This window comes from Nycticebus coucang, chromosome 4 (genome assembly GCF_027406575.1).
Source record: "Nycticebus coucang isolate mNycCou1 chromosome 4, mNycCou1.pri, whole genome shotgun sequence".
Lineage (NCBI taxonomy): Eukaryota > Metazoa > Chordata > Mammalia > Primates > Lorisidae > Nycticebus > Nycticebus coucang.
This window is the reverse complement of record NC_069783.1, coordinates 121,811,948-121,836,849: the sequence shown is the minus strand read 5'-3', so window position 1 is coordinate 121,836,849 and position 24,902 is coordinate 121,811,948. Positions and strand designations below refer to the sequence as shown.

At 43.8% G+C, this 24,902-nt stretch overlaps 1 protein-coding gene across 2 annotated transcripts in view; it reads left to right on the top strand.

Moving 5' to 3' along the window:
- VSIG10 (V-set and immunoglobulin domain containing 10) overlaps nucleotides 1-23,918 on the top strand; it is a 38,019-nt gene extending 14,101 nt beyond the window's left edge. The window contains exons 3-9 of one of the 2 annotated variants that reach the window (XM_053589453.1): nucleotides 10,354-10,656; nucleotides 12,441-12,701; nucleotides 14,077-14,370; nucleotides 18,246-18,356; nucleotides 18,636-18,651; nucleotides 19,862-20,067; nucleotides 21,027-23,918. In XM_053589453.1, coding sequence (XP_053445428.1) covers nucleotides 10,354-10,656; nucleotides 12,441-12,701; nucleotides 14,077-14,370; nucleotides 18,246-18,356; nucleotides 18,636-18,651; nucleotides 19,862-20,067; nucleotides 21,027-21,082 — 1,247 coding nt within the window. In that variant the 3' untranslated portion in view covers nucleotides 21,083-23,918. Of the gene's footprint in view, nucleotides 1-10,353; nucleotides 10,657-12,440; nucleotides 12,702-14,076; nucleotides 14,371-18,245; nucleotides 18,357-18,635; nucleotides 18,652-19,861; nucleotides 20,068-21,026 lie in introns of those variants that run through there. The other variant, XM_053589454.1, reaches the window with a different exon arrangement.
- Nucleotides 23,919-24,902: the final 984 nt, after the last annotated feature.

Here is a 24,902-nt window from a genome sequence, read left to right as displayed (position 1 = left end):
GAGTAGCTGGGACTACAGGTGCCAGTCTCGCTCTGGCTCAGGCTAGTCTGGAACCTGTGAGCTCAGGTGATCCACCTGCCTTGGCCTCCCAGAGTGCTGGGAATACAGATGTGAGCCATCACACCCCACCAAGACCCTATCTCTTTAAAAATTAGCATAATTGAGTCAAATTGCCTGAATTCCCCAATCCTAAGACCATCACTTAATTCTGTGTCACCTTGAGTAAGTAGCTTAATATCTCTGAGCTCCAGTTTTCCTCATGTGTTAACTGGGGATAATACATCGCGTGCCTTGTCAGGGATAGTGAGTGCTCCTATGCCGTAGTGCTAAGCCAGGGCTTGGTGTGAGCTGTCCTCACTACTGGGCTTTCCTAAAACAGTCTACCGTATCTGTTGACATGCATGTATGAATTTAGAGCCGAAGATTGCAAACTACAGCCTATGGGCCGTATCTGGCCTGCTGCCCTTTTTTTGTATGGCCTGCAAGCTATGAATTTTTTTTATGTTTTTAAATGGCTGAGAAAAATCAAAAGAATAATATTTATGAAGAGAAAATTATATGGAATTCCAGTGTCAGTGTTCACAAATAAGGCTTGATTGGAATACAGCCACATTTGTTCATTTATATGCCTTTGTTACTAATGATGGCAGAGGTGAGTGGCTGTGACACAGATCTTGTGGCCTGCAAAGCCAAAAAATATTTGCTCTTTGGGCCTCTGTAGAGAAGGTTTGCCGGTCTCTGGTTTAGAGGGACTTTAGTGTTCTAGATCCAGGCGTGTAGTTTAGTACCAGACCCGTGTGATCACATTACTGTTCTGAACCCAATTTTCCTCATCTATAAAATGAAAAATATACTCATTCCTTTATTCAACATATATATATATATATATATTTTTTGAGACAGAGTCTCACTTTGTTGCCCTTGGTAGAGTGCGATGGCTTCATAGCTCACAGCAACCTCAAACTCCTGGGCAAGTGATTCTCTTGCCTCAGCCTCTCTAGTAGCTGGGACTACAGGCTCCCGCCACAACGACCAGCTAATTTTTTGTTTTTAGAGATGGGGTCTCGCTCTTGCTCAGGCTGGTCTCAAATTCCTGAGCTCAAGCAATCCGCCCACCTCGGCCTCCCAGAGTGCTGGGGTTACAGGCGTGAGCCATTATGCCCAGCTATTCAAGATATATTTATTGAGAGCCTGCCAGACATGGTTCTAGATGGGGGCCACTGGTGAACAAGACAGACAAGGTCCCCAGCCCGTGGAAGGAGCAGCCTAGTCGGGGAAGGCAGGTGAGAAACAAGTAAGCAAATGAATCAGGCAATACCAGAGACAAGTGGTGTAAAAACAGAGAATGAGATGAGTGATGTGATTCTCTGATTTACATTAGGGGGTCAGAGAGCACCTTCTGGTGGTAGTGACATTTAGCTGAGTGGTAAGTAGGAACCAATTGTCCAAGTAGAAGAGGAGAGCCTTGCACTGGTACAAGATGGGTTGAGTGTGGTGCGTTGGCAGATGGGGAGATGGCTGGTGTGGTGGGGGCCTAGCGTGTGGGACGGCAGCCACGTGAAATGTGGGCGACCAGGCCAGACTGTGTGGGCTGGTAGGGCTGGTGTTATGGGTTGAATTATGTCCCCCCAAAAGATATGTGGAAGTCCTAACCTCTGGTACCTACAAACGTGACCTTATTTGGAAATAGGGTCTTTGTGTATATAATCAGGTTGATGAGATCCTTAGGGGGAATCCCGTTGGACTGTCATCCTTATGAAAATTGGGAAATGCCATGTGAAGGCAGAGATGCATGAGAAGAATGTCATAGAAGGACGGGGCAGAGATTGGAGCGGTGCAGCTGCAAACCAAGGAATGCCAAGCATTGATGGCACAGCCAAAAGCCGGGGAAGAGGCTAGGAATGGTCTTCCCCAGAGTTATCAGAGGGAGCACATCCCTCCTGACACCTTGGTTCCAGACTTCTGGCCACCAGAACTGTGGGAGAATCAATTTCTGTCATTTTAAGCCATCGTTTTGGGGTGTGTTGTCGAGGCAGTCCTAGGAAACGAATTCCCCTGGTCAGGACTTGGGATTTGATTCTGGGTGTGGGAGGAACTCCTGGAGCTTCCAGCAGGGATGTGGCACTGTTTGATTTGCACGTGGAGTATACGTGTGTGTGTGTGGTTTCAAGAAGAGCTGAGCACATAAAAACAGGGAAGCCAATTGGAGGTGTAACATCTTGGTGATCAGAAACGAGGGTGGCAACAGCAGCTTGGGGGAAAAGGCACAGGTTTAGAAAATATTTTGGAGGTTGATCAGCAGGACGTGCTGGTGGATTAGAATTAAAGAATGAAGGAAGAGATGTTTTGAGGACAGTTCTAGATTCTTAGGAACTCAAAGGTTTCTGCCAACTTGCAAAGTTTATGGAATCCATGAGTGTCGTGTTCCTATATCTAGAGATATCATCAGTATATTTCTGGATGTTCAAGAATGAATTGGGGGTGTATGAAAAATTGTCACCCACCTTGGCCTGGCCTCCACTGTGAGCCTCTGGCAGCAGCTGGCTGGGTTCTGTCAGTGCAGGCTGCCCAATAATAATTAATCATCCCTCCAAGTTCCACAGGGGAACAAGGGGGTGTGACAACTTTGTTTCTTCATCATCACTGTCCCATTTATGGTGATGTGATCTGACACTGGTTTATTAATAACTGGCTGAGTTTATTGGAGGATGGATTGTTTCATTATTGCCCTGCAGGGAGATAAATTTGAGATCTCGTGAACTTACATTTTTAAAACTGTCAGTGAACTCTGGCGCTTTGCACTCTCTGAAGGGAAGTCCTGTGTGTGTGTGTTACTACGGTGTGATTTTTATTGAGGAAACGTCTTCATTTGGGAATATGCAGGATTCCTGACTGATGTTGACCTTGTCTGTGAAGGTAGGACACAGACATCTTAGCCCCTTCCTTATTTATTTTTATTTATTTATTTGCTTCTTTTTTTTTGAGACAGAGTCTCAAGCTGTCACCCTGGGTAGCTGTCACCCTGTCACAGCAACCTCCAACTCCTGGGCTCAAGCTATTCTCCTGCCTCTGCCTCCCAAGTAGCTGAGACTACAGGCACCCGCCACAACGCCCAGCTATTTTTTGGTTGCAGCTGTCATTGTTGTTTGGCGGGCCCAGGCTGGATTCGAACCTGCCAGCTCAGGTGTATGTGGCTTAGCCTCTTGGGCCACAGGCGCTGAGCCTTTTTTTTTTTTTTTTTTATTGTTGAGACAGAGTCCCACCCTATGGCCTGAGCAGAGTGCAATGGCACCATAACTCACTGCAACCTGAGACTCGGGCTGTGGGCATCCTGCTGCCTCAGCTTCTGGAAGCCACTGGGATTACAGGCACTCCCCATGACTCATTTTTTTTAGGAGTCAGGGTCTCACTCTCGCTCAGGCAAGTCTTGAACTCCTAAGCTCAAGCAATTCTCCCTCCTTAGCCTCCCACAGTGCTGGGATTGCAGGCGTGAGCCACCATGCTCGGCCACCTTAGCCCCTTGGTTCACATACACCAGAGCCCTCTAGGATCCCACTCCTTGTTCCCATTCTAGGAGGGGCCTGGGAAAAAACCCCAGACCTCTCTGGGCATCAGGGACCCCCTTCCTGCCCCTAGATAGTGGCTGACAGGGTGGCCTTGGCATCTCTCATTGGAACTTGGCTCTCATTTCTGCATAGATAGTTTGGGAATTGGGATTAGGTTTGATCCAACCACTGTTTTGGGCAGAGGATGGTGATACTGCTGAGTGGCCGAGAATATATACTCTGAGGTCCAGATGCCTGGGTTCAGGTGTGGCTCCTGCTGGCTGTTGTCCTTGTGACCTTGGAAAGGTGCCTTAAACTCCTCCAACCTTAGTTTTGTCATCTGTGAAATCAGGGGCACTGGTGGCACCTCGTCAGAGATTTGCAGCACGTCTTAGTGTGATAAACTTGTGCAGCCCTCGGCTCACTTATTTATGCAGGTGGTCCGTGTTTCCTTGATATACTGGTTAAGTGGGTGATGGGATTTCTGTGAGATAGTGCATCTCAAGTTCCCAGCAATCACCTTACACTTAGGACTTTTTTTTTTTTTGTAGAGACAGAGTCTCACTTATGGCCCTCGGTAGAGTGCCGTGGCCTCACACAGCTCACAGCAACCTCCAACTCCTGGGCTTAAGCGATTCTCTTGCCTCAGCCTCCCGAGTAGCTGGGACTACAGGTCACCAGAACGCCCGGCTATTTTTTGGTTGCAGTTTGGCCGGGGCCGGGTTTGAACCCGCCACCCTCGGTATATGGGGCCGGTGCCTTACTGACAGAGCCACAGGCGCCACCCTACACTTATAGGACTTTTAAACAGGCCTTATGGCGGGTCAGGGACCCCATGTGCCCAAATCCTTTAACTGACATGGTTGCTAACTTGGTCACATTCCCTCCTTCTCTCAAGGAGAAAAGCTTGGCAATATTCTACCATAGCCTTGGAAGCTGAAGGGAAAAATTTCTGAAATGTGACAATTTGTTATCTGAACGTGACTTGGAATGTGTGTACGGACAGAGAGGCTGTAGAAACACAAAACTGGAGGTATGAGGGCTGGTGAGTTTCTCCCACTTACTTCCTGGGCCTCTGCTTATTGATTTGTGAGCATTTGGTGCCTTTGCCTTTTACGGAGTCAGGTACTTTTGTTTTTTGGTTTTTTTTTTTTGAGACAGAGTCTCACTCTGTTGCCCCTGGCTAGAGTGCTGTGGCCTCAGCCGAGTTCATATCCACCTTTAACTCCTGGGCTCAAGTGATCCTCTTGCCTCAGCCTCCTAAGTAGCTGGGACTACAGGTACCCACCACAACACCTGGCTAATTTTTCTATTTTTAGTAGAGACAGTCATTTCACTCTTGCTCAGGCTGATCTCGAACTCCTGAGCTCAAGGGATCCACCCACTCCAGCCTCCCAGAGTGCTAGGATTACAGGTGTGAGCTTCTGCACCTTGCCTTGGAGTCAGGTTTGCTCTAGGACCAGGATGATTTAACCTGCCTGGAATAGACACCTGCAGTGTGCTTTTGTCAGGACAAAAGAGTCTGGACTGCTCTCTTCATTTAAAGGTGAGGATGAAGAGTTTTGCCTTTGGGATTGGGTCTCTGCTCCTAAAAGTTTAGAGTTCCCTTGATCCAGAGGAGTTCAGGACCGCTGTGGCTGTTTATTTCATCAACTTACCTATCACCTCCTACCTCCAGATTGGAGAGGAAATGAGATTGGACCAGCTGCTCCGTGTTTACCTGCAGAAAGGCTGGAGGGATGGAAAAAATAGCATAGATCCGGTGGCACCTGTCGCTCTGTGAGTAGGGCACTGGCTACATAAACTGAGGCTGGAGAGTTCATACCCAGCCCAGGCCAGCTTAAACAACAATGACAACTGCAACAACAACAAAATAGCCAGGCGTTGTGGTGGGTGCCTGTAGTCCCAGCTACTTGGAAAGCTGACCCGAGAGAATCGCTTAAGCCCAAGAGTTTGAGATTGCTGTGAGCTGTGATGCCACAGCACTCTAACCAAGGTGATAGCTTGAGAATGTCTCTCTCTCTCTCTCTACATATATATATATTATATATATATATATATATCATAGATCTTAACACATCCTGGTAGATTTTGTGCTTCTTTTTCAAGATCTCGTCTCTTATGCATTTGCGGAGCTGAGTAATCTAGTGAGCAAAGAGCCCATTAAGGACCCCAGTCAGACTTCATGGTACATTGGTGCCAGGCTCTCCCTGTGTCTATTTTTCTCAGGCCAAGAAAGTGGTTAGGGAACATTTGAACCAGCTGGCCCACAGGCAACGAGGAAGCTGGTTTGTATCAACCTCTAAGGGTCCCTTAGGATTCAGCTGGGGTTTGGGAGATGGGATGTGCTTCTGCCTAGCTAATGACAGGGCTGTGTCTCTCTGAACTTCCAAGAGAGTATGTTGCAGGAAAGATGTGGGCCCATCCAATATGTACCCATTATCAGAGCCTCCTTCTGTGATGGCAGGTGGTGCCACTGCCTTATCACCACGTAGAGTCTTAGGGAAAGGGAATGCTGGGCACATAAAAGAAAAATTGTTGGCTCCTATCAGAAGATGGGGTGATTTTTACCCAAGAACTGATTAATTTGGATCTTGCCAAGTTTATCTGAAGCAGAGAGGGGTGCTTATAAGAGCCTGGAGACCTCTCGGTTTGGACTCTTTGTACAAGATCAGTAGTTACTAGGGAGATTCAGAAACAATGGGTTGTCATTTTTGCTTACAAAAGTGATTATCAAAACAGTCTCTGAGTTTTCCCATTGTGAGACTATAGACACGTCCACTGATCAGCTGAGACTACATGGTACTTTCTTAAGTCATTTTCAAATCAAAATGCTGTTCTGAAGAGTAAATGTCTGAAGGTCAGGAGACTTTTCCAGTTAGCGAGGAACCCAAGTTACTGAGATGTAAAGGAATCCTTTGCAACCTTGGACTGGCCAACCCATATAGTTACGGTGGCGGAGCAAAGAAGCGAGTTCTGACATCAGGAATGACAGCAGAGAACAGGAAGGCAGCAGCAGATTATTCTAGAACACGACTCAGCAAACTTTTTCTGTACAGGGCCAGATAGTAAGTATCTTAGGCTTGATGGGCCAGTAGGTAAGATCAGGGATACTCTAGAAGTACTTATGTAATAACAGACAAAAGACATTTCCACGTATTTTTATTGATAAGATTTAAATTATAATTCTAATTGAGTACTTCTTTTCTAGTACCTGTCTACTAGTGAGAAGAATGGGATTCTTTTGGGGAGAGGATAATATTTCACTTATTTAGGATTCAACGGTAGTGTTCTATCTCATCAGGTTAACTGCAAGTTATAGATGGAACAGTAAAAACTATTCTTGCCTCATGGGCCATACAAAAACAAATGCTAGCCTGGGCAACATTGCAAGACCCCATCTCTACAATTTTCTAAAATTACCTGGGTGTGCTGGTGTATGCCTGTAGTCCCAGCTGCTCAGGAGGCTGAGGCAGGAGTTTGAGGCTCCAACAAGCTATGCTGTGCCACTCTACTCCAGCCTGGGCAACAGAGAGACCCCATCTCAAAAAACACCTCAGAAAAACAAAGGGCGGGCTGTCATCTGCTGACTGCTGTCCTAGGATCAATCTGTAAGTATACTACTGATAATATCAGGTGCCATTTCCTGACCATTAACCAGGCTAGGTGCTCTGCCTGTGTTATCTTACTGGATCCTTCACTAACCCAGTGATGTTAAGTCATCAGTGTTCTTTTCATTTTATAGGCAGGACTGGAAAGTGAGAATGAAAGAGATGACAGTTGCCCTAGCTTGTAAGTGGCAGGGAGATTTTCTCTGAACTCAGTGAGCTTGGAGTCACTAGGCTAAGGCACCGGTGAAAGAATGAGTTGAGAACAGAAGTGTTGAATTTTGGTAACTACCCCTTATTTTTATTTAACTGCCCCCCTTTTTTGGTTTCCTCTCTCCCCTGTCTGTCTCTCTGAGTGCTTGCTACCATCAGTCTGTAAGCAAAAAGGGCTGGTGGTTTCAGTTTAGGAATATCAGAGAGGAGGAGAGAGAGCCGGGGGAGGAAACCTGTACTGCCTCCTTTCTAGTGAGCCAGGGAAGAGGAAAAAACCCCAGGCCATCAAGAAGATAGTGTCAGCTTTAAACAAGAAATCAGACTCAACCCAAGGGGTTTATAGGTGAGCTGTGACTGAACACTGACCAGTGCAGGAGCCCTTTTAGGTTTTCTTATTTATTTATTTATTTTTTAATTTAACTATTTTCTTCTCATCCACTCTCTGTAACCAGCTCCATTTCTTTGCTGAGAATTATGCTGGTCAAAAGCCTTCCTCCCAGCTGATTTCTGGAGTTCTACACGGTCCCTGGCAGGCCACTGGGGTCCCCTTCCCCCAGACACAGACTTGTCCAATCTGACACACTGCTTTTGCTGGCGCAGGCGTCGGCTTGTTCCCTGTGTACGAACCGTGGGCACTCCCTAGGACCTGCTGGTCTGCATACCTAACCAACTAGCCAGCAGCAGTGAATGGGACATTTGAGCACCTCCCAAACCACAGTATAATTTTTCCCTGGGAGGTGACGTGATTGTGGCAGATCCCTACAACTGTTAGGAACCATCCCCCACTTGACAAGAATATTGTCCTTAGAATAGGATTTCTATAGTTATATGAAGGCCTTGGACATAGATGAAGTAGATGCTTTGCTTCAAAGAGCTCTGTTTAGCTCTTTTCCTCCCATAATGTTTTTTTCCATTGGCCTTTTTCTGTTCAAAATTCTGTAGGTGGGTGGGTGGGGCACAGTGGCTCACCCCCATAATCCTAGCACTCTGCGAGGATAAAGTGGGAGGATTGCTTGAGACCGGTAGTTTAAGACCAGCCTGAGCAATGGTGAGACCCTCTCTCTACTAAAAATAGAAAAAATTAACCAGGTGTAATGGTGGATGCCTGTAGCCCAGGCTATACAGAAGGCTGATGCAGGAGAATCATGTGAGCCCAATGAGCTCACACATCATTGCTGTGAGCTATGATGTTGCCACTAAACTCTAGCCTGGGAGACAGACGGAGATCCTGTCTCACTAAAAAAAAAATATCCTATGGCCATAGATTTGTTCCTTTGACTAAGCATTGCCCTTCCTGGATTTTCTTTTTCTTTCTTTCTTTCTTTTTAAAGATGAAGTCTCTGGGAAAGGTAGCATACTAAATTACTTTACAAAAAATAGCTGTTAGATATATTCTTAAAAACTCGTTTTTTTCTGACTCTGTTGCCCAGGCTAGAGTGCCATGCATGGTGTCACAGCAATCTCAAATTCCTGGACTCAAGCAATTCTCCTGCCTCAGCCTCCTGAGAAGCTGGGACTACCAGTGCCCACCACAATGCCTGGCTAATTTTTTTCTATTTTTAGTAAAGACAGGGTCAGGCTGGTCTTAAACTCCTGAGCTCAGGCAATCCACCCACCTCAGCCTCCCGAAGAGCTTGGATTATAGGAGTGAGCCACTGTGCCCTGCCTCTTTAAACAATTTTTTAATTGACAAGTAATATATAGTATAACCTTTATAGTTGACCACTTCCCTATATTGACCACCTCCTTAAGTTGACCTAATTTTCATGGACCAGACACGCACCACATGTCCGTATCAGTACAGTAGGCCTAGTTCCTTCTGCTGACCACCTCCGTGTGTGGACCAGTTTGTCACAGTTCCTTGGGTGGTCAGCTTACAGAGATTCTACTGTATGTATTTATGGGGGAGACATATTCTTTAAGGGGATGTGGCATCTTAGGTGCACTAGGCACCAACAGTAGAGGGCATTTCAGGGGATAAGAAAGAAGTTCAGAAATGGGGTGGGGGAGACCAGGATGAGGCCTAGCAGTGTACCAGGTGCTTCCAAAATACTGGGCACTTTCCAGGTACTCTGCTGTACTAGCTCAGTGAATTGTCACAATAACTTTGGGAAGTGAGGACTATCATCACCCTCCTTTACAGATGAGGAAATGGAGGCTAAGGAGTGTAAGTAAATTACCCAAAGTCATGCAACTAGTTTGTTTCCTGTTTTTCAGTGTGATTTTTGTGCTGGGGTCCTCAAGAGCACCCCCAAGGAGAGGGGCGCCCCCAGGGAGGACTCACAGGACTCAGCATGTGGAATGGTTTATTACAGCACAGGGATGCAGAGCCAGATCAGGCAAAGGAAAAGGCACATGAGATGAAATCCGGGGGAACCAGGCAAGCTTCTGAGAGTCTCCTAATGGAGTTACATGGGACACACTCACCTCTTCTCTCACCAGGGAAGCTCAGTCCAGACTCAGTGCCCAAGGTTTCGCAATAGGGGCTGGTCACAGAGACACCTTCTGTTTTTCTTGCATAAACCAAAATTCCTGACTCCCAGAAGGGGAGCAGGTGTTCTGCATAAACTACGTTGTTTGTAGAAACAGTTTAGGCACAGTGACCCTTCTCAGTTCTGGGAATGGTGGGAACCTTCCTAAAATCCAAGGGCCACAGGCCAACCTTGCAAGCAGTCCCTGGCCTCCAGGGTTAATTCCTTTCTGCGTAGATACATTTATTCTTTCCACTCTTGTAGTGTTCTTAAAAAGGAACAGTTTACGTGTTTCCTTTTCTCTAAGGATTTATCCCTGATAAATCTTGCATAATCACCCAGGGTTAAAGAAGATAATGTGTCAGGGCGCTTGGCACATGTGTCACAAGTAAGCATTCTGTAGATACAGTCCTTATTGGCTGCTTCCTGATCCCTCGTGTGTCTATCAGAGATGATAAGATGCTCAAATGAACTCTGAAGTCATTAATTCCATCCCACTCCCCCTGTCATTCCTAGGCGGCCCCTATCAGATTGAGGTCAACATCTCGGCCACGGGAGAGCTCCCCAATGGCACCCTGTATGCAGCTAGGGGCTCCCAGGTGGACTTCAGCTGCAGTAGCAGCTCCTGGCCTCTACCCATGGTTGAGTGGTGGTTCCAGGCCCAGAATTCCTCGGGCGAGCCCTTTGGAAACAACCTGACGCTCAGCTCTTTCACACTGTTTCTGATGTCACCAAACCTCCAGGGAAACTACACCTGTTTGGCCATGAACATGCTCAGCGGGAGACAACGAAAGGTGACCACCGAGCTCCTGGTCTACTGTGCGTAAGAATCACTCCCTGTGTTTGTGCCTGTTCTTTTGTGTTTAAAGGCATGTCGGTGGCTGCATGGGTCCCAACATGTTTTTGCAGCCTGCATAACTAACACACATATACACACCCAGCCAGAGGCTGTGATGTATCAGGCAGGGAATCTGGAGATCCCTTCCAGAAGCTTGCTGCTCACCAGAGCTGCAGGAGAGTCCCTGGGAGCCACAGAGGGAAACTAATGCAGAACCCCATGCATTCCTTTTTTAAACTGAGGTGAAAATATATGACATTAACTATTTTAATGTATAATCAGGGGCATTTACAATGTTGTGCAATCATCACCTCTATCTAGTTCTGAAATGTTTTCATCATTCCATATGGAAACCGTCACACCCACCAGACACTCACTCCAATTTCCTCCCAGCCCCTGACCACCTCCAACCTGCACTCCACCTCTAAGGATTCCCCTGCTCTGGGTACTTCATATGAATGGATCATACAATATGTGGCCTTGTGTGTGGCTTCTTTTATTCAGCATCATTCTTCTGAGCTTTATCCATGTTGTAGCATGTATCAGCACATCATTCCTTTTTAGCACTGAGTAATAGTCTATTACACGGACAAGCCACTATTTATTTATCTATTCATCCATCCTCATACATTCTTTTTGTGAACCCAGTGTGACCATCACAGGCTTCAGGCTTCTAGCACTGTCATGAGCCAGGAGTCTGGGAGTCTTTTATTTGGGGGATGGGGAGACACCAACCAGATACTCCAATACACAGATGTCTTGGATGAAGACCACTGTGGAAATGCAGAGTGTCCGTTAAGCCATGCTAAGGAAGGACAGTGTCAGGGCAAATTAACAGGCAGGATATGGCACGTTACTCAATTCATATGTTATCAGAGCCTTTATAAGTCCCAATGTTCTCTATCATAAATAAAATTTATTATATATAAAAGCATTATACATGCTTGTTGTAGGAAATACAGATCATTATAAAGGAGAAAATAATCACTTGTATTCTAACCATTATTTTGGTTATCTGCAGTAATTTTTCTTATACATACCCATCTTTTTGGATAAGATCTAAATTTATATTTATATGTATTATATAAGATATATAAAATATATGCTTATGTACATAACATACATGAATATACACATATGGTTATTAATGCATATGGAGTATGCTGGATTTACAGGTTTGTAATCTTTTGAATTTGTGTGTGTTTTTATTAATACATGTACCTGTAGAAAAGGGACAGAAGTACAAAGGCATGTATGTCAGGGGTGGGGGAGAATAAGTCTCCCTCCACCTGTAACTCTGTCTTACATAGCTCTGGCCAGAGGCAGCTGCTATTAGTTTTTAAGGGCCAGCATTTCCCAGTGGAACGCTCTACAATGAAAGAAATGTTTTCCTCCATGTGGTCCAATATAGCAGCCACTCACCATGTGTGTGGTTACTGAGCGCTTGAAATGTGAGTTGTATGATGGAGGAACTGAATTTGTAATTTCATGGAATGTAATTAGTGTAATTAATTATATGTAAATGGGTACACGATGCGAGTAAGAAATGCAAAGATGCATGAGACCCAGGTCCTTGGAGATTTAAAAGTCAGCAGGGGGAACCTAACTATATTGTCAGATAGGAATTTGTGCAAGGAGCAATTTCAAGGTACACTAACCTGGGTTGATATTTCTCCAAGACCCTGGCTCTGTAGTCCTCAGAATCAGTGCAGTGGTTGATCCTGGAGTCCTGGTTAAGCCTGTGCTCTTCTCTGCTGTTCTGCAGCCCCGCCTCCATCAGCTCCTCAGTGTTGGGCAGAGATGTCATCAGGATCGTCTGTGCTGCAGCTCACCTGTCGCTGGGATGGGGGCTACCCTGACGCTGACTTCCTCTGGACAGAAGAGCCAGGAGTTGTGATCATAGGGAAGTCAAAGCTGGGAGTGGAAGTGCTGAACCAGTCCCAGTTGTCAGATGGCAAGAAGTTCAAGTGTGTTGGGAGCCACATAGTGGGGCCAGTGTCGGGAGCCAGCTGTGTGGTGCAGATTGGTGAGTCTCTCTTGCTTTGTCCTGGGGTTGGGGTTACCCTCCCTTCCTCTCTCCTGGGAGAAGCATTTGATAGCAGTTCCTGGAAACAAATCCCAGGGTGTCAGAGTGAATTGGCTTCTTCCCCTTTCTTCCTTTCTTTTGCTTTATGTTTCATTCCTTTTAAACTTGAAAGGTGCTTGGCCAAGCCTCTTAGGCCTAGTCTAAGCAGTTTTTCACTTGACAAATACTAACTGAGCACCTGGTATGTGTCAGGTGCAGTTTCTAGGAGCGAAGGATAGAACAGTGAACAAAATAGGTGAGTTGAATACATCAGTGATCTCTTGCTATGTAATAAATTATGGCCAAATGTAGTGACTTAAAACAATAATCATTTATTATCTCATTACTTCTATGGTTTAGGCAGGGCAGGTTGGGGATGGTTTGTCTCAGCTTCATCATGTCTGGGGTCACACTGGGAAGACCTAAAGTTTAGGGGGCTGAAATCATCTGATAGATTCGCTTCTGAGATGCAAGTTCAAATGCCTGGCAACCAATTTATCCTGGTTTACCCAGAACTTTCCTGGACGTGGCACTGAAAGCCCCAAGTTCTGGGCAAACTGGGACAATTCATCTGAATTCCAGCTGCATTATTTATTTAGTTATGTAACTTTGACCAACTTAATTAACATTCTTGGTGACTCAGTTTCCTTTTCTATAAAATGGGGATAAAGGGGTTACTGTGAGAACAAGTTGGGCTAATATGTGTAACAGTGCCTTGCCCATAGTAAATGTTCAACAAATGTTAGCTTTTATTATGAAAGACCAGATGTGGTGCAGAAATTCCTGGAGTTGCTTGGTTAGGAGGGAAATACAATAGTCCTCCCTATTCACAGGGGATATGTTCTGAGAACCCCAGTAGATGCCTGATACCACAGATAGTACCTAACTCTGTAGATACCGTGTTTTAGCTATGCATACATAACTATGATAAAGTCTAATTCATAAGTTAGGCACAGTAAGAGATTCACAACAATATTAAAATAGAACAATTATAACAATATACTGTCATGAAAATTATGTGAAAGTGTCTCCCCCGTTCTCTCAAAATACCTTCTTCCACTGTACTCACCCTTCTTGATGAAGAGGGGACAGCGCAGGATGGTGTGACATTTCATCATGCTACTCAGGACAGTGTACAATTTAAAACTTGGTGGAAAAAAAATTAGAACTTTGAGTTTATTTCTTGAATTTTTCATGTAATATTTTCGTGGTAACGGAAACCATGGAAAGCAAAACAGTGAATAAGGGGGAGACAACTGTAATTTCTTGAAGATCTTGGGCTGTGATTTGAACCTCCTTAAACACTGGTATTTCTTTACCTTCTTGTGATCACCAGGGAGCCCTTCCCTCCTGTCTGAGCCCATGAAGACGTGCTTCGTGGGGGGCAATGTGACACTCACCTGCCAAGTGTCTGGAGCCTACCCCCGTGCCAGGATCCTGTGGCTGAGGAACTTTACCCGGCCCGAGGTGGTCATCAAACCCAGCAGCCACTACCTCATTACCCAGGATGGTCAGAGCTCTACCCTCACCGTCTGCAACTGCTCCCAGGACCTGGATGAAGGCTACTACGTCTGCCGGGCTGAGAACCCCGTGGGGGTGAGGGAGGTGGACATTTGGCTGAGTGTAAAAGGTGAGTGGTGGAAGTGGTCCTGAAGGAGAAGGGTTGAGAGATTAAGAGCTCCAGGCATCAACACAGGGACAGCCTGGTGCCTCCCTATACGCGGGTCACTGCCAACTGGGAGATGGCATATCTGTTCTGTTTGCTTGTGGCTTGACAAGGTGCTGGGAAAAATTATTATCCAACCCTGAAATCCTTAACATTTGTATAGGGAGCAAAAAACATGCTATTACACTCCAAAGAACAAAGTTGTGAAGCATAATAACAAAATGAACACCCAAGAAACAACCATCTACTTAAAGATCCAGAGCAGTACCAACACTCATGAAGCTACCTGTAGGTTACAGGGCTGGATTTAAAAAATAACAAGAAAACTTAAGGAACTAGGATGTCCACTCAAATTAGAATTTTAGAAAAATAAAGAATAATTTTTTTGTATAAGTATGTTTCAAACATTGCATGAGACATAAAGTATTTGTTTATCTGAAATCCAGATTTCCCTGGACATACTATATTTTATCTGGCTACTCTATTAGTAGGCCTTTCCCATTCCAGCCTCATTTGGGCCTCCCACAAAAGGTTATTATCCTGAATTTGTTTTATTAAAAAAAATTTTTTTACTATATATTTACATATTTCTAAATAATATAGTTTATTTTCAAATTTTTATTTACTCATTTATTATTTATTTATTTTGAGACAGTGTGACATTTTGTCGTCATTGGTTAGAGTGCGGTGACATCACAGCTCACAGCAACCTCAAATTCTTTTTTTTTTTTTTTTTTTTAAAGTGATTTTTTTTTATTTTTTTTTATTTTTGGCCGGAGCTAGGTTTGAACCTGCCACCTCCGGCATATGGGACCGGCGCCCTACTCCTTGAGCCACAGGCACCGCCCGCAACCTCAAATTCTTAAGTGATTCTTTTGCCTCAGCCTCTCAAGTACCTGGGACTACAGGTGCCCGCCACAACAGGCAGGTCTACAGGTGCTCGCCTGGCTATTTTTAGAAATGAGGTCTCACTCTGGCTCTGGCTCAGGCTGGTCTCAAACTCATGAGCTCAGGCAATCCACTTGCCTCAGCCTCCCAGAGTGCTAGGATTACCGGTGTGAGCCACTGTGCCCGGCCTTATTTATTTATTTATTTGAGACAGAATCTCACTTTGTTGCCCTTGGTAGAGTGCTGTGGTGTCATAAATTCACAGCAGCCTCAAACTCTTGGTCTCAAACCATCCACTTGCCTCAGCCTCCCAAGTAGTTGGGACTGTGGGCACCTGCCACAAACATCCGGCTAGTTTTAGAGATGGGGTCTTGCTCTTTCTCAGATTGGTCTTGAATTCCTGAGATCAGGTGATCCAACCACCTCAGCTTCTCAGAGTGCTAGGGCTCTAAAAATAGGTGTGAACCTATTTTTTAATTTTTATTTATTTTTTAGACAGAGTCTTATTCTGTCACCTGGACTAGCGTACATCATAGTCTGCTTCAACCTAAAATTCCTGGGCTCAAGTGATCCTCCTCCCTCAGCCTCCCTAGTAGCTGGGTATACTATAAGTGCATGCCACAATACTCAGCTAATTGTTCTATTATTAGTAGGCATGGGGAGTCACCCTTGTTCAGGTTGGTCTTGAACTTTTGACTTTAAGCAGTCCTCCCACCTCAGCCTCCCAAAGTGCTAGGACTACACGAATGAGCCTCTGCATGAGATCTTAATTGTTTTTAAATTTTAAGAAATTGTTGTAGGCCAGCCTGAGTAAGAGCAGGACCCCATCTCAACTAAAAAAAAAAGAAAAAAAAAAAAGAAACTAGCCAGGCATCATGGTAGGTACTTGTAGTCCCAGCTACTCGGGAGGCTGAGGCAAGATGATTGCTGTGAGCTGTGATATCACAGCACTTTACCAAGGACAACAAATTGAGACTCTGTCTCAAAAAAAAATTGTGGCTACATATCATATAATTTCAATCATATGGCATTCTGAAAAAGGCAAAACTATGGAGATAATAGAAAGGTCATTAGTTGCCAGATGTTGGTGGGTTGGGGGAAGAGTTGAATAGAGAGTTGAACAGAATTCAGAGGATTTTTAGGGCACGATAATATCATATCTGTATAATATAGTGATAGATCCATATGATAATATACTTGTCCAAATCCATAGATTATTGAACCCCAAGAATGCCCCCTAATATAAACTATGGACTTTGGGCAGTAATGACATGTCAGTACAGATTCATTCATTGTAACAACTGTACCACTCTTGAGGGGATGGTGATAATTGGGAGAGTCCGTGCATGTCTGGGGGGTAGGTGTTTTATGGGAACTCTCAGGACTTGCTGCTCAGTTTTGCTGTGAACCTAAAACTGATCTAAAAAAAATGCTTTACTAGGGTTTTTTGCAGGCTATAAAATGCAGTTTAATCTGAGTGCCTTTTTTTTTTTTCGTTCAAATGATTTTAATTATTGGAATGCACAATTTTTTATTAATGCAAATAAAAAATGCTTTAAAAAAATAAAAAGGTTCTTACCCTACATATAGTCTTTTGTGACTTCACTTTTTTACTCCACATTTTGTTTCTAGGATTTATTTATGCCAATGGGTGTGATCATTTTATACATATTCACAAGTGTATACTTTTCCATCGTGTCTCTGTTCCACAACCAAGTTAAGCATTTTCCTACATATGGATGTGTGTATTGTTTCTGACCTGTTATGATAAACAGCATTGCCATGGATGTATTTTACTTAGTTCCTTGTGTACAACTACACCAGGTCCCTAGGCAAATATTTCTCTAGGATATGTATGAAGAGTAGAAATGGAGGGTTATATGGTAAGTGCATTTTTATCATTATGAGATAATACAAAATTATTTTTCAAAGTGGTTGTACCAGAAATATATGAGTGTTGAGTCATTTCACATTTTCACTAGCAGGCTTTGTCATTTTTGCCCATCTAGTAAGTATAAAGTGGAATCTCACTGTGGTTCTTATTTGAATTTCCCTGATTACTAAGAATGTTTTGAGCATTATTGCATGTTTATTTGCCACTTGTGTTCCTTCTCCTCTTGTCTTTTGATGTTTTCTCCTTTCATATAGATATGTAGGAATTCTTTAGAAATTCCTCTACTAATTCTTGGTTAGTTTTTTATGTTACGAGTATTTCCTGTTTGTTGTCTTTTCTGTTTTCTTTATGCTATCCTTTGATTAACAGATGTTCTTTAATTGATTTTATGAAGCTTTTCTGATTTTTGTGAATGGTGTGAGGTAAGGATCAAGTTTCTTTCTTTTTTATCTCCCCAATTTGGATCACTGATTTGTTCATGCACCATTTCATCAATAGTGTTTCCTTTGCTCACTAACTTGTCATATACCAAGTTTCCTTATATGTAGGGGCTTGTTGCTGGATTCTTTATTCTGTTCCATTGGTTACACTGTTTATCACAGCATTGATAACTCACATTCTTTCTTGCCCATACCCTTAGAAAGAGGTTTTTTGTTTTTTTTTTTGCAGTTTTTGGCCAGGGCTGGGTTTGAACCTGCCACCTCCGGCATATGGGGCTGGCACCCTACTCCTTTGAGCCACAGGCACCACCCAGAAACAGTAATTTTTTTTTTTCTTAATTAAATCATAACTGTATATAGAAACAGTCTTGATGTCTGGTAGATGCAGAGCTTTTAATGTCCCACTGGTTTTTTGCATCACATGCTTCATTTGATCCCCACAAACTCTCTAAGGTTGGAAGATCAGATGTTTTCTTCCATGGACAGATAGCTCATAAGCTTTACCCAAGGTCATGAAATCAAGATATGACAATCCCTGGACCCAAGCAGAGGAGGGGAGTTGTTGCTAGTTGGTTACATATCAGGTGGATGAGTCAGTGGTGGTATTTGTCTTACAGAACCTTTAAACGTTGGGGGAATCGTGGGAACCATTGTGAGCCTCCTTCTGCTGGGACTGGCTATTATCTCAGGGCTTGTGTTATATAACAGCCCCATGTTCTGCTGGAAAGGTAAGAGTTTCTCAGTCTGTTGGCTGTTTCAGTGTGGGTGGGGGAGGGAGAGGAGTCCTGTCATATGCCACCTGAAGTCCCATTCAAAAGGCTTCTTCACTGGGGTGAGATGTGCAATAATGAGGCACCAAGGTCCCATCCCTGAAGACCCCTTCACCTCTCGTGTTGGGTCCGTTTTCTCATTTGTTCATCTTTCGTAAAGGTTATCCTGATTAAAAACTTCTATGAGGTTGCAGGGGATATTATTGGATATTAACTTGTTTTCCTTTCTCTCTTCAGTAGGAAACACTGTCAGGTGAGTGTTCCCTAGACTCAAATCAAAAACCCGTTTCCATGATCTGTCATCACTACTGTTTTGTTTCCTTTTATAAGAACAATAATGGCAACTACCACTGAGGACATACCATGGACCAAGGGCTTCATCAGGCATTATTATTATCAACTCTTTCATAACCTCTTCATGGTGGTGGTGGTGGTGGTGGCATCTCCATTTTCGAGATAAGGAGATGGAAGCTCAGGGAAGAAAATTTCTGCAAGCTCATCTAGGAAGTAAATGGCAGTGCCTCCCTTCACATCCAGGTCTAATTGATTCCAAACTCTTTGCTGCTTTATTAACACCAGACCTCAGGGCTGGGCACATCACTGTCTGTCATTAAGATATAAAGACAGTGTGTACACATCGAGCCCAGTCATTTGTGCATTTGCTTTATCTAATTTTTCTAAAGAGAGCTAAAAGGAAGAGTAAGTCATAGTCTTTTTTTTTTTTTTTTTTTTTTTTTGTAGAGACAGAATCTTACTTTATCGCCCTTGGTGGAGTGCCGTGGTGTCACACAGCTCACAGCAACCTCCAGCTCTTGGGCTTAGGTGATTCTCTTGCCTCAGTCTCCTGAGTAGCTGGGAGTACAGGTGCCCACCACAACGCCCAGCTATCTTTTTTTGTTGCAGTTTGGCCAGGGCTGGGTTTGAACCCGCCACCCTTGGTATATGGGGCCAACACCCTACCCACTGAGCCACAGGCGCCACCCAGTAAGTCATAGTCTTATAGAACGTTTTGAAAAAGTAACCATGAATGCTCAGAAGCCCCTCCTAAAAGGAAATCTCATGGACCAAGGGCAAAGTAGCCAGTGGGATGTATATGTTTCATTTTCTACGGAGATTCTAGGTAGAACCTTCTCTATGATCTTATGGAAAAAGAGGTTCTTTTTATCTGTTCATAATGAAGAGATGTTATTGTTCTGGGACCATCTTTCATGGAATGAAAGGGTAGAAATAATGAAACACACCCAGCAAAAGATATGATCATCTGTGGATATCTGTGGCGTTATCTCTCTGTGAAGTTACAACCATTTACATTGTCATCTCGTGACTTAACCAAACTGAATGCATGGAGAATTTTCTATGTTACTAAAGGGGTTGCAAAGTATCTAGTGTTTCCTATTCAATGAGGGCTGAAGTTGAAAAAAACAAGATATCTTCTTGATTGTTTTTTCCCCTTTGGAAATTAGGGGACAAGACATGGGTGATGTCATGGTTTTGGTGGATTCAGAAGAGGAGGAAGAAGATGAGGAAGAGGATGTTGTAGAAGAGGAAGAGGAGGAAAATGAGAGAGAGTTGCCTAAAGAAAGAGCCAAGCATGACCACATTCACAGAGTGACCGCACTAGTGAATGGGAACATAGAACAGATGGGAAATGGATTCCAGGATCTACAAGGTAAATTCTTCTTCCCTTAAAAAACACTGCAAACCACTGTGACCTTCCCAATAGTGGAAATCTTCAAGGGGTAAGTTTGGGTTTTTAAAGGCGGGGAAGATAGTTAGCTAAAGTTTAGTCTAGAATCTGAGAATCTATTATCAACTATGAATATGAAAATAATATTGACAAACATCCAGGGCCCACTCCAGGAAAAGCACAATATTGGCATTGTTAGGGAATAAGAAAGGAAAACTGGCTGGACATGGTGGCTCATGCCTGTAATCTTAGCACTTTGCGGAGGGAGGTGGGAGGACCACTTGAGGTCAGGAGTTTAAGGCTATAGTGAGCTATTATTGTGCCACTGCACTCCAGCTTGAGAGACAGAGCAAGACCTTGTCTAAAAAAAGAAAAAAAAAAGGAAGACTGGTAGTGTCTGCATGCAGAGAGTTTTACGAGACCAGTTAGAGTGAACAGACTAAAACACATGAGGAAATGGGAACAGAAGCAAAATTTAACCAACACATGAAGAGAGCAGGAGAGGAATCAAATCAAGAGGGATTTGATTGCCTGCTGGAATATAATGTTTAAAAATTGCAGGATCTCAGAGAAAAGCAAGAGTCTGGAGGTCGTGTTGGTTAGGGGAAGTTTTATGTAACATTTAGCATGAGGCAAGTCTTTAAGGACAGTGGAGTTGGAATAAACAGAAAGGAGAAAGGGTATTCCCAGACGAGGACAGTGGCCTGAGCCATGAGCATTGAGGGCCTAGGCCAGCATCATGCCTGGCTAGAGGGTTCTAAATAGGTGACACAAGAGAATAGGTGAAAAGGGAATACACACTTGTCCCACCTTCTGCTCCATGAAATCTAATTCTGTGGCTCGCCAGAAAAGGACTAGAAATCACCAAGATGACTGAAGACTGATAGTAGAAATCACTGTTAATATCACTCCAGAGTTGGTTTATTTTATCTCCTGTGCAGATGACAGCAGTGAACAGCAAAGTGACATCATTCAAGAAGAAGATAGGCCAGTTTGAAGAAGATTGTCTATCCGTATCTTCTTAAAAGCTTAGATGAACTCTTCATTCAGCTTTGATTTGATTTGCAGCCCTGCTGGGGGCTTGCATTAGCAATGTTTGGATCTCTCAGCAAAAAAAAGAAAAACACACATTTTTCCTTCCATTTTAAAAAAAACCTGGTTTGATTTGCTGTTAAGTTTTCTCAGCAATGTCAAAATGCTTTGGAAAGGAACAGTGTACGTGGGAAAGCTGAATTTGGTGTTTGAGGTGCCGCTTTGGCTGATTCCTGGCTTTATCCAGGTTGACCTACCGGAACAGACACTGATGTGGAGGGAGTATGGGTGAGAGAAGCACTGACCTTGGTGCCCTTTGCGACTATTAAATGCTTATAATCAGCTTGCTCTAGCACAAAAGGGAGTATCGTGGGGTGATGGGGAAACTTCCTTATTACTGCCCAGGGGAGCTTGTGACCAAGGAACTGGGCAAGTATCAGCTCCCTGGGAAAGATAAGGTTTTAGCAACCAACGTAAGTCAGAGGAGGGCGGTTTGGTTCAGTCTCACTTTGTCACCCTTGGTAGAGGGCTGTCGTGGCTCCCAGCAACCTCAAACTCCTGGGTTCAAGTGGTTCTCTTGCCTCAGCCTCCCAAGTAGCTGGGACCACAGGGACCCACCACGATGCCCAGCTATTTTTTAGAGACAGGGTCTCCCTCTTGCTCAGGCTGGTCTCAAACTCCTGAGCTCAAGTGATCCACCCCTCCCACCCCTTGGCCGCCCAGAGTGCTGGGATTACAGGCATGAGCCACTGCCTGGCTGCTACTTTTGTTTCATGGGCTCAGGCATGTTTTACCTATCCCTGGGCCCCAGTATCTTCACGTGTAGAATGGGCAAAATTACACCTATCTTCCAAGCTTGTGAGGACTAAAATAATTTGAGAGATAAAAGTGCGGAGGAGGTGCTCAATGGATGTTAATTACTCTTTTTTTGGCCTTCCACCTATTTAGTGGAAGAAAAGTGTTAACTGTAAATTACAAGCTGCTGCCTATTCCTTTCATTCTGCTTTATAGAATGGTTCATAGGAGAGCATTATCAGAGCGCTCCTGACAATTTTTGTTTTCCAAAGAGGTAGCTGATAAGAGGAAGAGCCTTTCATTGTAATCTCACATTTTGCAGAGCTTCATATTTATGTTATATAAAAGCCTCCTACGTGATACACTGAGTTTTCAGAACTTTCCCATTGTTCATTTCTCCCATTGTTTTGAAAGAAAGCAAAGGCATTTTTATAATGGAGTACCTGGTGATAAGAGCTCCTTGGGCAAACCAGTTCATCTGGCCTGTTTCGCTCTCTTGGAAATGGGAACAGGAAAGCTTGTTTTTTTCCTCCTCCTCAAGAATATCATGAGGGTACCTGATCAGTAACATTAAATTTTGAATGAAGATACTGATGAGTTTACGCCACTGATGTTTCCAATAGATCCTTGTACAGTTGGAAATTTAATTTTTCTGATTTCATTGAAGGTTCTTAAAGTCAGGGACCTTAGAAAGGTACAGTGAATGTGTGCTAAACTGAAAATCTGAGTTGAATTTGTACTCTTTAATGTTGCATATCCTGGTTTAATGGGCATGATCTAGGGCTTACAGGGGAACTTCCCTTCTCCCATACCAAGAGCTGAGATTCCTAAGATGAGAAGTTGGTTATTGTCTTACGTAACCCTGCAGGTGTGGTTGGGAAAGGTCTTTCTTGGGTGACAGGATCAAACTTAACAATCACCAAAAGGATGCCCTGTCCCCAGCTCAGGACACTGGGGAGTTTAGAAGCTAACTGCAATTTCTACTCCTCAGGAATAGCTGTGAATCAACGTTCCACCTGGGTAGATCTTTTGCTACATGGTACCTCATACGTTTAAGCATTCTCAATAGTGCAAATCACTCAGGTTGCTTCTAAAGTCACAAAAGACTAAGCTTGTCTTTCCTTTAGAGTCTTCAATAACTAAATTCCAGAATTTAAGAGTCCACTATTCAGAAGCAACTAGATTTTTTAAAAAAGAGAAAGGAAAAAGATAAACATCCCTGGCTGGGAATGCAGAGAATGTTCTGCAAGATCAGCAGGATGTTTTCCACAACTTCCTTTTCTCTTGCACACACAATTTATGATAGGAAATACTTAAGGGTTTTTCCACTAGCAAATGGGAACTTTAAGGTCTTGATGCCAAGCACTATAAACCCTTGGCCAGGTGAGCTGTGACTGTTGTCACTTTTATTTGAGCCCTGTATGGGTTAAAGCCCAGGCACTGGATAGCTGCAAATTTTAGGAATTCTTAAAGATTTAGGGCTGCTTTTAAGATATCCAGGCCCAAATCCACAAGCATGTTGACAGTGGATTATAGCATTTGTCTGGCAAAGTCCAAGTTGTTACATTGTGCTTTTTAATGCATGTATTGTTAAAAACAGAAACCTAGAGATCTACTTATCAGAACCAGGAAGATAAACACTTCAGAGCCATTAACAACTGATATTTCTTTTCCTCAAAAACCCGGTGGACCCTGGGGAGGGGGCTCCACAATCCTGTGGCTTTTATGTTGGTTCCAGTTCTCACAATCACATTCAAGTTGTCTTATTGAAGTAAGAAAACAGGTTGGAAAATTTCCATAACCCATGCACTGAGGCCTGGAATATCTTTATCCTTGCTGGGTAAAACTATGATGCAACAAGTGCCAACTATTTCTCACCATGGGACTGGCCAGGAGAGAAAAATAAGCAGATCCCTTACATTTTAATATGTATGTATGTAGGGAAGGATGGGAAAATTCATCCTGAGGTTAAAATAATAGATTTTTAAAAGATAATAAAGTTATTTTTAAATAAATGCTTTAGTGATCTTGATTTATTCTTGATTAGTAAATGGAAAAATTTGGAAAAATGCCCCGCCCCCATTGTTTTTTTTTTTTAACTAGCTTGGTTTGGGTAACAATACTGTCCCCTTACCTTTGATCTTTTCCATGACTTGTACTTAATAAAAATGGCTTGGAGACACCAGCAATTGGAATTTGGTAGACAAAAAATGGAGATTGTGGAGAAAACAGTTGGATAGAAAAATGTCACCCCTACCCTCAAAAGGTCACCCCCTTCCTGTAAAGGGGAGGTGACAGAAAAAATGAGGCTGGAGAATAAAACTGAAGCCCTCAGGAGGCCAGGCACAGACAAAGGGAGCTGGGCCATTTTTGCTATTTTTTGTAAACATGGGGGTCTCGTTGTGTTGCCCAGGAATCCAACTCCTGGCCTTCAGTGATCCTTCCAAAGTAATAGGATTACAGGTGTGGGCCACCACTCTTGGCCTGTTTTTATTTTTTGAGGGTACAAGAAACCAGATTACATTGATTGCATTTGTTAGGTAAAGTACCTCTTATAATTGTGTCCTGCCCACAAAAGGTGTGTCACACACCAAGCCTGGCCTGTTTTTTGTCTTTTACTTGTAAAGTAGAAAAAAATTCCTAGAGAAAAATAAGGTGAATACAGAGCATGCCCAGTTCAAAAGTGTTAAGGTGGGGTGGGGGCGGCGGGAGATAACACTGTAGGGAGGGTCCAAAAATGGACAAGTCACCCAGGAAGGAGGTGCTCAGGGGACAGGGGACCTGAAGGAGAGGCTGGCATGGGCAGAGGTAAATGAGGGGTGCGTAAAACAGGGACCTGGGTGAAAAAATTAAAGTGGGGTGAGAAATAATACACGGGAGGGAGAGGCTGATACTGGGAAGCGAAGGGCACTCTCAGGTGTGGGAGAGGGGGTACCTTTTGCGGACCAATGAGCTGAGCCCAGTGAGAAAGCCCAAAGCCTCTAACCGTT